Below are 13,112 nucleotides of genomic sequence, written 5' to 3' on the forward strand. Positions count from 1 at the left end.
ATAATAAAAAAAGAACGAGTTAATTATAATTATAAATATATTAATTAAGAAACCGTATACTTCTTAATATATATTAATAATTAATAAGAATAATTATGATATAATATTATAAAAATCGGAAATATTAACGTTATTTTAGACATCTCGTAATTATAAAAGCATAATTTATAAATAGATTAGACTAATAACTAGGTCCTTTAGGAAAATTTAGTTACTAAACGACTTAAAAAAAAAAAATTTAAATAAATTTTTAAAACCTCCTAAAAAACGAGAATAAATACGATATATAGCTTTTATTAAAATAATAAAACGCTTTAGGAAGTTTATAACTAATACTAATAATTAGGGATCGTAAGAATTCTAAATTATACTTAAAGAGTACTAAATATATATAAAACTATTTATAAAACCTAAAGAAATAGGATTATTAAAATATAGTAGCTAGGATATTAAAATCGAACTTAAAAAAGAGATATAACCCGGGTTCTATTTAATATACTTAATAAATTAAGAAAAATAAGAGTACTTTAACGAATATATTAATAAGAAATTTAAAAAGGGATATATTTAATTATCGAATTCTCTTATTAAATTCCCCTTCTTTTTTATACTAAAGAAGGGTAAAAAATTAAAACTTATTATTAATTATAAAAAACTTAACGAACTTATAAAAAAGAATTATTACCTCTTATTACTTATTACTAAGTTTAGAAATCTATTTTATAAAGCTAACTAGTTTACTATTATAAATCTTAAAAAAGTATTTAACTAAATTTAAATTAAAAAAAGAGATAAATAAAAAACGGTATTTTAAATTTATAAAAAACTTTTTAAATATCTTATTATACCTTTCGTACTTATTAATACTTTAATAACTTTTTAAATAATAGTTAACTACGTACTCTAGGAGTATATTAATATTTTTATTATTATTTATATTAATAATATTCTTATTTTCTCCCCTAATCTTAAGATATATAAAAAGTATATTTATATAGTATTTTAAAAACTTTAAAATACTAAGTTATATACCGAACCCTCTAAGTACGAATTCTATATATAAAAAATAAACTTTTTTAAATATATTATTATATTAAAATAAATCTATATATAAGTATTAAAAGTAGAAGTAATTAGAGACTAACTTATATTATAAAACGTTAAGGACGTATAAAATCTTTTAAGATTTATTAATTTTTATTAACGATTTTTTAAAGATTATATTGATATAATTAGACCTCTTAATAACTTAATACAAAAGAATACCCTATTTATTTAAAATCCTAAGTATAAAGAAGTATTTATTAAAATTAAGAATATAGTCGTTTTTAAATTAGTTATTATAATCCTAGACTTCTAAAAACTTTTTAAAATCGAGACCGACGCTCTAGACTTCGCTATAGGGGCGGTCCTAAGATAATAAAATAAATAAAAAAAGCTTTATTTATATTACTTCTATTTTAAAATATTTTATAAAATAGAATTAAATTAGTAAATTTATAATAAGGAATTAATAATAGTTATTAAAATATTTTAAAAATAAAGACTATAGTTATCTAGAACTAAGTACGAAGTTATAGTTTATATAAATTATAAGAACTTTATAAACTTTATAGCGAATAAGAATTTAAATAAATAATAAGTTAGATAGAGCGAATTCTTATTTAAGTATAATTTTTAAATTATTTATTAAAAAGGTTTAGAAAATAGTAAAATAAACGCTCTTAATAAAAGACCTAATTACGAAGTCGTAGTTTTTAAAAAAATATAAGTTATTTTTAAATAAGAGAAGGACGATAGCCTCGTACTAATTACGAAACTTTTTATAATAACTAAAAAGATTAATACTAGTTTAATTAGAAAAATAACCCCTAAGTTTGTTATAAAAATTTATAATATATTAGTATATAGTTACTAAGGAATTATTAAAACGTAAAAACGGATTTACTAATATTATAATAAATTCGCTATACGTATTAAAATTATAAAAATAATTAAGGATTATACGACTTATAAAAAAAGTAAAAATAGCTTATATAAGCTTTATAACAAGCTATAACTATTATAACTATTAATAAAAATATAATAATTAATTATATAGGACTTTATTATTAAATTATTAAAGTTTAGGGAACTATTTACTAAAATATAGTACGATAGTATCTTAGTTATAATTAATTAACTTACTAAGTTTACTTACTTTATTCTTTATAAAAAATCCAATATTATAAAAAACTTAGTATACGTACTTACTAAGGTTATATTCTTAAACTATAGTTTATTAAAAGAAATTATTTTTAATAGAAATAAGCTATTTATTTCGAAGTTTTAAAAATCTTTAATTTTATAACTTAATATAAACTATAAACTATTAATATTATTTTCTTTATAAACCAATCGATAAATAAAAAGAATTAATTAGATCTTTAAAATATACCTTTATTATTATATAAACTATAACTAAGATAATTAGGTAATATTCTTATTAATAACCTAGTTTATACATAATAATATAGTTAATAAAAGTACGAAAAAATCTCTATTTTATTTTAACTACGGATTTTAGCTAATAGTATATAGAAAAGTATAATAAGGACTATAAGCTATAAACACTATAATAAATATAAATAAACTTAAAAAAATCTATAAATAAGTATTAATAGACCTTAAGTTTATATAATAATATATAAAAAAAAACGTAAATAGATTAAGAATTAGAGTATTATTTTTAAAGGGAATTAATAGGGACGTATAACGAATTAATATAAACGTATAGCTCTTAGGGACGTATAATATTCTCTACTTCTAATTAGTTTAAAAATTTATTATTAATATACTTAGATTTTACTACTTTTTTTTAAAATACTTATCCCTTTTTATAATCTTTTTTATATAATTATACTTTAAGGGAGCTTTATTACGAAGCTATTATTAACTCGACACGTTTTATATCCTCTTTTTTTTAAAGCTATATTAGTTTATATATTATAAAATAGCTTTTTTAATAGTTTACGTACTAAGCCTACGTTACTAAGCTTAATTTAATAGCCTAAATAATTAAAACTATTTTATAAAATACTAACGCTCTAATAATAACGATATACTATTATCTCTTATTTTAAATAGAAGCTATATTAACGTTAATTAGTTTTATAAAGTTAGCGATCCCTATATATATAATAACTTAATAAACGATACTTTATTTAAGTTATTATAAAGAATATAACTACTATTTTATTATCCGTACTAATATATTAAAATAGAACTAACCCTCTATTTTAATTAGAAATTCTTTAATAAAACTAATACTCTCTAACTTTTTATTATTCTCTAATTTTTATTAGTATATAGTCCTCCCCTTTTTAATAAAGAGTTTAAATAGCTTATACTTTATTTTATACGCTATTTTCTAAAAGGGATATAGACTACTTAGTATATTACCCTCTCCCGAATATTACTAAAGCTTAGTCCCTCTTTTCTTTTAATAAATCTTAATAACTTACTTAGCTTATTATAAAATAGTTTAATAATATTTTTAGCTTATTATATAAGTTATTAGGATTAATAAACCGTTAATAACTAGCTTTATTTAATAATATAAATAAAGCCGTTTATAATAAGAAACGTAGGGTTTTTAAACGAACTTATTACTCTATTTATTTTTATAATAAAACCCTTTTTTAAGTCTATTGTTTTTTTAAACCGTAGCTTCTTATTATACTTAAAATAATAAATCCTTTTCTCCTTTTTTAAATAAAACCCTAAACTTATTAATTCTTAGTAACCTAAAGCTAATAATAAATACTCTTTTCAATAAAGTTAATACTTTTATTAAGATTAATAGCTTTAGTATTATAAAATATTATAAGTATAAGTAAAATAAAAAGAATATTTAATATATATTTTAATATAACTAATATAAATATCCTAAGCTTAGTTATAGTATAGGTCTAAAGTAACGGAAATCCCGAAAATATAATTATAAATAGAAATTAATTATTAAGGCTAAGGTCGAGGGATAGTAGTTATTATAATAATATAGAAATCCCTAATATAGCTAATATAACTATAGGCCTAGCTTTAAAGTATTTATATATCCTTTTTATTATAAGCTTATTTAGCTAGTTAAGGATATTATTAAAATTATAAACTAATAAGTTAGGATTTAAGTACGTAACGTATATACTATTATTTAAGAATAGTTCTTAGAGTCCTTATTTACTTAGCGAGATATTTATAATATTAGGGCTCGTATAAACTAAAAGAAACTAGCTAAATACTTATTAATTATAATATTAATTAAGCTATCTAACGAGCAAGATATTTTATATATAATAAAATAAGTAAATAACGAGCTAAACTATTTTATTAGCTTTATTTAGACCTTTTTTTACTATTTTTAAATATAGAAGCGATTCCCTAAGGTAATTAGTTTTAATAATACTGATAATACTAATCGCTTTAAGCTCCTTTTTTTTTAAGTTACTAAGTAAACCTATTTTAAATTTATTTATAACGCTACGTTTAGCCTTATTAATAACGAGAGACTAGATGGTTTTTAGTTTTTTTTAATAAGTATTTACTAACTTATAGATTAATACTTAGTTCGTTACCTTATTTTTATTATTATAAACTATAATAAATAAATAAAGGCTATACTAAACGAGTAGTTCTTAGACGTTTAGTAATAACTTTATATTTACTATATTAATTTTAATATTATACTTAGGGCTAAGTAAAAGTGGGTTAAGGACCGTAGTTATAGTAGTAATAGTAATAGGTTTAATAACGAGGGATATTAATTATTAATATAAGTAATAGCTATATTAAGTAATAAGAATAAAGCTTATATTAATATACTTATTAATAAGCCCCCCTCTTATATATATTATAGGGTTTTTATAATATAAAAGCTTATTATTTTTATTAAAGTTAAGTATATTTTTAAAAAAGCTTAGATTAAGCTTTATAAAGAGTTTAATAATTAATACCTAATTTTTTAGTACTTCTACGTAATATACTTATTTTTAAGAGTATAGTAGGCCCGTTATTTTATTTAAAAATACTAAAACTTTAATATTCATATTACTTTTAGTATTAAGTTAAGTAATAATAATATTAAGGGTTATCTTTTAAATAATCTTAGTTACTGATATCGGCTTATTAACGTTATATAAAATATAATTAGTAATTAAGAGCTACGCTTTTATTAAGCTTATATAAAGAACGAGGTACTTATAGGCTAGGAGTATATAAGTACTCGCTTTAAATACCTAAATAAACTTTAAATAATACTTTTTTTAAAATATTTTACTTTAATTAAAATATAAGGCCGGCTTATAAAAAAAGTAATACTATTTAGTAAGAGGCTATTTTTAAACCCCTTTAGATCTTATAGTTTAGATTATACTATTTTAATTAAGCTAAGTATTTTATATTATTATAAGATTTATTTTAAAATATTAAATTTAGCTACTTTTAATAAATAAGAAGTATATTCTTAATAGTATTTTTAAAAAACGTTCTCTTTAGATTTATATTACCGGATCCTTAACCTTAAGATTATTATATTTTTTTATAATAGGCTAAAGAATATAGTATAGCTTATTTGATTATAACTAGCCTTATTTAAAAAAGGCTAGTTAGCTAGTTAAGCTCGTATTACTTATAATAACTAAAATATAAGTAATAAAAAGCGAGGCTACTTATTTAGGAATAAGAATAAGTTAATACTAATTAGGCTTATAAAAGAAATAAGTTAGCTAAGTTAAAATTAAATATTAAGCTTATTTTAATAATAAATAAAGAGCTAGTTTAGCGTTTTTAATAAAAAGAGAATAATAGGGAATTATATAAATAAACGGCTAATATAGCTTAATATTTTAAAAAACCCAGTTAATAAAAAGTAATTTATAATAATAATAAATTATTATAACTACGTTAAAAAAAGTAGTTAAGTAGACGTTATTATAATTTATTTTTTATATATTTTTAGTATATAGTACGAAAAAGCGTTACTTATTTAAAATTTATAAAAGCTTAAATTATTAGCTTATTTAAGATTTATAAATTTTAAATAAGTAATATAATAGTTCTAAACGAGTACGAGGGTTATAATAGTATTCTTATTTTTAAAAACTTCAAACTAAAGCTTAAGTTAGAGAGGATAATAAGAATAATTATATTCATATAGTTATTCTTATTACTTTTATAAAAAAGTATTATTTTTTTAAACTAATTCAAAAGTAAAATAGCGATACTTATATAAGAGCGACGCCCGTATATTAATTTACGACGCCCGTATATTAATTCCTATAATAATATTATAATTTAATATTTTAATAACCTCGACTTTAATTACAAAAATAACTACGAGGATAAAGTCTAGATTTTAATAGTATACTTTATAACTACTATTAGTAGTAAAACCCTTATAAATATCCTTACTACTTAAGTAATAAAGCATAGCCTTATTAATACTACTTCTATTAATAAGTTAACTAAGCCTATAGAACTAGTAACCTCCTTTTTATTAAACGAGAAGTACTTATTAAGGGATTCTTAAAGTATTATACTTAATATTAATATTACGGAATTCTTAACTACGGGCTACCCTTAACTCCTTATATTATAGTAATAACGACTTAAAGTTATTTTTAATACTTTTAAAACTAGTAAAATAGGTATTCGATTTAGTAATAGTAAACCCGTAAAGTTATTAAGATCTATGGTTATTAGTACCTTATTTAGTAATATTACTTTTTATATCTTACTAATTAATACTCCTTTTTTATACTACCTAGGGGATATAAATAAGCTAGCCCCCCTAACGGAGTAATCCGCTAGGGCCGTACTATATATTACGTATTAGGGAAAACTAAGTATATTGCGCTCTATACTTAACTACTAATTAAAATAATTAACTAACTCGACCGTTATCTTCTTTTTATTAACTCCTAACCTTCCCCCGCGTAATTATTTAGAGAGTAAGCTATAATTATTTTAATATATATAAAACCTCTTAGTACTAGCTTACGTAAATAGCTAGATCCCGTATTATATACTCTTTTTTATTAAGGGTTAGGGGGCCCTTTATATATTCCTTTATATTTATAATATAGCTTATATTAAAAGGATTTTTAACTTTATAAAATATAATTTTTAAGCTAGTATTAATATATTAAATTTTAATATTTATATTAGCCCGGTTATTTATAGCGTTTATATTATTACTTAACTAAATTTCGTATTATTAAAAAGTATTTTACTAATCTTTAGGCATACTTATATTAATTATAATAGCTATAGTATCGAGCTACTTAAAGAGGGCGCCTAGCCCGAGAGGGGTAAACTTATTAATAAGCATCATTAGCCCACTAATTACTAACTATGTACTAAAAGAGTAAGTTCTTATCGAGGTAGTAGTTTATACATTAATAAGTTTATTTAGTAAATTTATTTAGTTTAAATAGAGAGTAGCTTTAAGTAATATTAAAAGCGATAAGGATAAAAAGAATCTTAACGAGCTTTAAGTAGTAAATATTAGCCTATTTAGCCCTTTTTCTAAAAACTTTTATGTTATTATTAAAGTTTAGAACTTTTATAGTTAAGGAAGGCCGTTTTTAACTATTATAACCGATTATTATAACTAACTATTATAGCTAATTTTTATTATTAACTTTTTTAGCCGGCGCCGCTCTAAGGTAGCTTATTTATTTTAAATTATATAATAGTTTTTATATTAAAATTATTATATTATATTAAGCGCGTACTTAGGGTATATTATACGTATTATATAGTTAAGAAATATACCGTATTATATAATTTCCCTTAAAAGCGTAATCCCGTTAAGGTTAATCTTTAATACTTATAAAGGTAGAAAAAAACCACTATATAAATAAGCTAGGAATATACTTTAATAATATTAATAACTTACTAATTAAGGGAGATATTATAGTACTTATTATTTATAAATAGGGACACCCTTAGCTTCTATTCTTTGATAATAATAAAAGGGCTATTACTAACTATTTAATAAAGGGCGAATTATACCGCCTATATTAGTATTTTAGCTACTCTTTAGTTCCTTATTTTTTAAAGCTACTCTAATAGTCTAGTAATAATATAAAAGTCGTAGCCCTTAAAAAGCTTATAAAAATCTATTAATAATATTAACTCAACACTACTACCCCTAGCTAATTTAAATTTACCTTACGAAATACTTATAATTTTAATTATAAAATCGTAATTAACGTAATATACTTAATAGATTATAAGGGTCCTAACTAACTAGTACTTTATATTATTAATATTATTACTTTTTTTTAAATAGTAAGGTTCTTTATAGATATAATTACGAAGTATATATAAAAGGCTCTTTAGTTATATTAAATTAACGTTTACCTCGGTCTACTAGATTAGATTATTATAAATATTAATAAGAACTTTAGTACTATAGAGTTTAAATTTTTTACTAAATCCATATTTATTAAGGTTAAAAAAGTACTTATCAAAGCTTATAATAGTATTAGTAAAGCTAAGAAATACTACGTAGTACTTAAAAAAGTATATAATATTATTTAAAATAAGTACTTATTAATAAGTATAGAGGCTATATTTTAAGCTATAATTAGAAGAGTTAATAATATAATTAGCCCGAATAACCTCGTTCTTATATTCCTCGTTTTTAGAGCTTTTTTACGCACTTTTAATAAATCTCTACTATTACTAAATATTACTTAATATATAAAAATAGTTAAAAAAGTAATAAGGAAAGTCCGTAAACTTTATATCAATAAGTAAATAAGCGAGGTACTAGCTACTTAAAATAAACTAAATATTTTTAATACTATTAATTTACTATTATAATTAAATATTAAAATTTAGTAAGAAAGTAAAGAATAAAAAGGCCTATTTAAACTTATTTTAATAAATAGTATTATTTACATAATAAAATTACTTTATAGCTTAATAAGCTTTTAGGCTATTATAATTAAACCTTAATACTTAAAAAAAGTTAACCCCGAGCCGCTAGCTATAATAATAAAGTACGTTAATTACTTACTAATCCCCGTAATTAACTAGCTAACTAATAATAGCGCTACTATAAACGAAGTTCTTAATAAGATTATTATTATAATTAATAACGATCCTCTATTACGGAATAAGAGGATTAAAAAAATATTAATATAACGTAGTTATAATAATATTTTTATAACTACGGCTTACTTTATATTTAAAAAAGAAGTCAATTTTAAGCTAATTACTAAGCTCTATAATAAGGGTATTATTACTATCTTAAGAGTACTTTTTATAAAATCTATTAATAAAGAGCTTTTAGGATTAGTAAAAAGAGGGGTAATTAAATTCGTAAAACTTAGCCCTAAATATAGGAATATAAAAATATTTAAATCTTAGTTTATTAATAAAATTAAGAACCTAGGACTTAACCTTATTAAAAAATCTTATTTAGTTATATAAGGGTATAATAACGAGAAAAGAAAAGAGATTTCTACGTAATTATTAATAATTTAAAAAACTAATTAATATTTAATCCTCGCCCTAGTCCCGACCTTAATTTAAAAAAGCTATGTTATTTAGCTATAAAATATTACTTAAGTATATATATAATTAAGCTAACCTCTTTATTATAAAGTTTTTACTTAATTACTAGCTCGGATCCGTTATTTATACTTTAAGAATACTATTTTATACGTTATATAACTACTATACGGCCTTATAAAATCCGGTACTTATTAATAAGTAATATATAATAAATATTATTTAAAAATATTCTAGATAATAATATTTACGTTCGACCTATATTTACTAATCTTAGTAAAAGAAAGCGGATTATTTAGTATTATTAATATATAAACTAATAATATTATTAAACTATTAAATAAGATTTTTAATTATAAAAAAACCGAGCTTAAGCGCGCTAAGTTACTAACTAAACTAAAGTAATAATTATTAACTAACGAGCCGCTTATCTTTAATAGTAAAATTATTTTATTAAAAAGTATTAATATAGTACTTAGATAAAAGAATTAAGAGAAAAGACTTAAGTAAATTAACCTCTTAGTATTAGATATTAAATAATAATTCGTTAAGTAGCGAGCTCGAAGTACTTATATCGTATTCACTTACTAATTAAAAATAGTTTCTAATATGTTATTTATTACTTAATACTAAATAAATCTATTATTTATTAATTATACTATATTAAACCGTTATATTAAATAGTAAATAGATTACTTAGGCCGAGGGCTTATATTCGTACTATTAGATCTAATTATAGCTAAACTTTTTATTTTTATAAATAGGTTATTTATAAATAACGCTAATTATACCTTATAGCTAGGTTATATTATTATCTTTATAAATAAAAAATAGACTAACGAGAGCTTTATAATTAATAATAATATTATTTATTATAGCTTTATAAAAAGTAAAAGGATTATTTAGAGCGTATTATTATTAAAAGTTTATAGAATAGTTATAAGTATTAACGTTACTTATATTATTTTAACTACCCTAGACCTTATTACTAGATAACTTAACGTTTTAAAGATCATTATTATAGTTTATATAAATTTATATTTATTATATAAATACCTTATTAAGCTAGGTATTACGAAGGAAAAGCGCCTTATAATAAATATTATAATATTTAGGTAATTATATAAACGCCGCGAGCTTTATAAGATTTATTAAATCAATAACGATAATAACCTAGCTAATAGGTTTATAAAAAGTATACTAAATAAATCCCTCGAACGATTTATTAATAAAAAATTTATTATAATTAAAATAGAAAGATAGGTAATACGTAGTTAAAATAGTAATATACTATAAGTAGTAAGTTATTCAGCGAACGTATACGCCTCTCGGGCTTTAGTTTAAAGAGAAATATACGTATTTAGGACGTAGTTAAACTAATAAAAAGCTCTTTTTTAACTATACTAAATTTAATAATTTCTAAAGAGTTTAGGTATATAAATTATATATATTAGAGAACTAAGAAGTAATTAAAAAGAGGAAATATTAAAAAAAATTAAAAAATTTTTATATAAATAATTATAATAGAAGCTATACTAAAATTTTAATATACGGCTTTAGATATTTCTAAATAAGGGATTAATTATAGATTTTATTATTAGTTCTTATTAACGGGGAACCTAGCCCCTATTCTAACCTTTTTTATTATAAAAGTAAAAGACTATTAATATTAAATTACGAGGTAAAAAAGGGGCCTTATTAAGTAATTAAGTAGGGGTAGTAGGTAGGTAGTCTAGGCTTATATAAACGGACCCTTCTACCTACTTATACTTACTAAGGGACCGCGGGCTCTGCCCACGATCTTCCCCTCCTATATACACGCAATAAACCTATACTAACCTATTGACCTAGTTACGACCGAAAGGTCTGACCTGCCTACGTGTATACCAACAAGTCCTTTCGAAAGACGACTAATAATAACTTACATCTTGGCGAGTCCTGTGCAAACTGTTGATTTGAAACAGCACTCTCCAGCATCTTCAGAATTTGTACTCGCAGAGTCGTCTTCTTCAATCGAGCAGACACGACTTGAGTCATGAAATCCTTAGGTGAAGCGGGTATCTGCTGGAGTTTCGTCGCTTTTTCTGCGTACTTGTTGGCTAGGATGATGAGGCCGGTCTAGAATGGATCTCGCAGCGCTATTAAGATGTCTTCCTCAGGGAAATACTTCCTATACTAAGACAGGTCCTGAGAGCCGGCTCCGGCGTTGGCGAAGGATGGGACGTTCTGGGTAAAAATCACCCGAGCGCTGGGATGTTTGTCGCTGAGGCGGGCCTGTAGGGTCTTGTGAAACTGAACTTGCCTCTGTGATAGAGCTAGTCTACTCGCTCGGGTCATATCGTCGGTGGCGATACCTTGTCGGGAATTATAACCAAAGAAAATATGGTAGACATTGATATTGGGTAATGCATTGATGAAATCCCAGACATCATTATCTTCGCAGGGCGCGACCTGGAAGACGTCCACGAAAGAACCTCTGCCAACCCTGGCGACTTCTGCTGCTAAAGACTCTCCAGTTGCCACGGTGAGCTCTTTGGTAGGTCGAAGGTTCTTGTACCAGCTTTCGTGGGGCGCTGCCTGGCCCAGAACGTTGGTCTTTGTCTGAAACCATGCAGTTCGTGTTTCCCACCCAGCTGGTAAGGCAGGCTGATGCTTCTCAGCGCGGTTAAGATAATCGGACATCGCAAGGGCCATCTTGCTGCGTTCTTCAGCGCCTGTAAAGACTAAGATAACGCGGTCGTATTGAGGTTTAACAGGGTTCTTGATATCGGTTTTCATAAGTGCGACAGCAATGCCGGCCTTGTCGTCCATTTTCCAATCCGTTAAGACAACCGCTACCCTAGCCGCCATGGCCGAATGGGTAGCGATCCAACAAAGGACCGCAAAGAATAAAAAGTGACGAGTCATTTGATTATGTCAATGTTCACTTCTCTCAAGATCGAAGCAGACTGGTGTCACTGATCAGTGCGACTAGTCTATGTACTTTATATAATCAGTCGGCCTCATAGCATCTGCTTTCAAGTGAGCGGCTGGGGCCTACGAAGGGCTGAGCGTCGTATTGGTCAATGATCAAGTAGTATACCGTATGATTCGCCACATCACTCATAGACTCATATCACAAAGTCTATCATGGAGATGGGAGATTAATACCCAGAGCTCAATTGTAAACATCAGCCGGTCAAACTTTGTGTCGAGCAATGGATTCTCAGGCATCTTCTATCAAGTGTGGAAGTTTATTTTATTATTTCCCAAAGGGCCGACCCGCCGTCCCGGTCTCTCCGGGGGCGGTGTACACGATCATAATCACTTGTGAATAGGAATCTGTGCAACAATTCTCGTACAAATTTACGCCATTACCCACAGCGAGTGTCGGTTCTCGTTGTAGTGAAGCGTCGATGTCTAGGCACGGCTCCCGACCCCATGCCCCCCAAATCTCAACATCAACTACTTTGATAATCATGACCGCCTCACCTTGCAGTGACTAGACGGAATATAGTAATCATTTGAAGTAACTGGCAGAGACTCTCATCTTAGAACGAGAGTGTCTTGCA

The 13,112-nt window shown here is 24.4% G+C and overlaps 2 protein-coding genes across 2 annotated transcripts; one reads left to right on the top strand and one right to left on the bottom strand.

Moving 5' to 3' along the window:
- Positions 1–574: 574 nt before the first annotated feature.
- On the top strand, positions 575–736 carry CLUP02_17665 (uncharacterized protein; the record flags this gene model as incomplete). Its single annotated transcript, XM_049296573.1, has 1 exon — positions 575–736. A coding segment is annotated over one exon (162 nt), but the record flags the coding sequence as incomplete, so codon positions are not given.
- Positions 737–1,387: 651 nt separating this feature from the next.
- CLUP02_17666 (uncharacterized protein) lies at positions 1,388–12,372 on the bottom strand (the record flags this gene model as incomplete). Its single annotated transcript, XM_049296574.1, has 5 exons — positions 1,388–1,397; positions 11,344–11,351; positions 11,417–11,436; positions 11,487–11,679; positions 11,785–12,372. The coding sequence occupies 5 exons, from the start codon at positions 12,370–12,372 to the stop codon at positions 1,388–1,390; spliced, it is 819 nt and encodes a 272-aa protein (XP_049137798.1).
- Between the last annotated feature and the right edge of the window lie 740 nt (positions 12,373–13,112).

This window comes from Colletotrichum lupini, chromosome 10, assembly GCF_023278565.1.
Source record: "Colletotrichum lupini chromosome 10, complete sequence".
Classification (NCBI taxonomy): Eukaryota; Fungi; Ascomycota; class Sordariomycetes; order Glomerellales; family Glomerellaceae; genus Colletotrichum; species Colletotrichum lupini.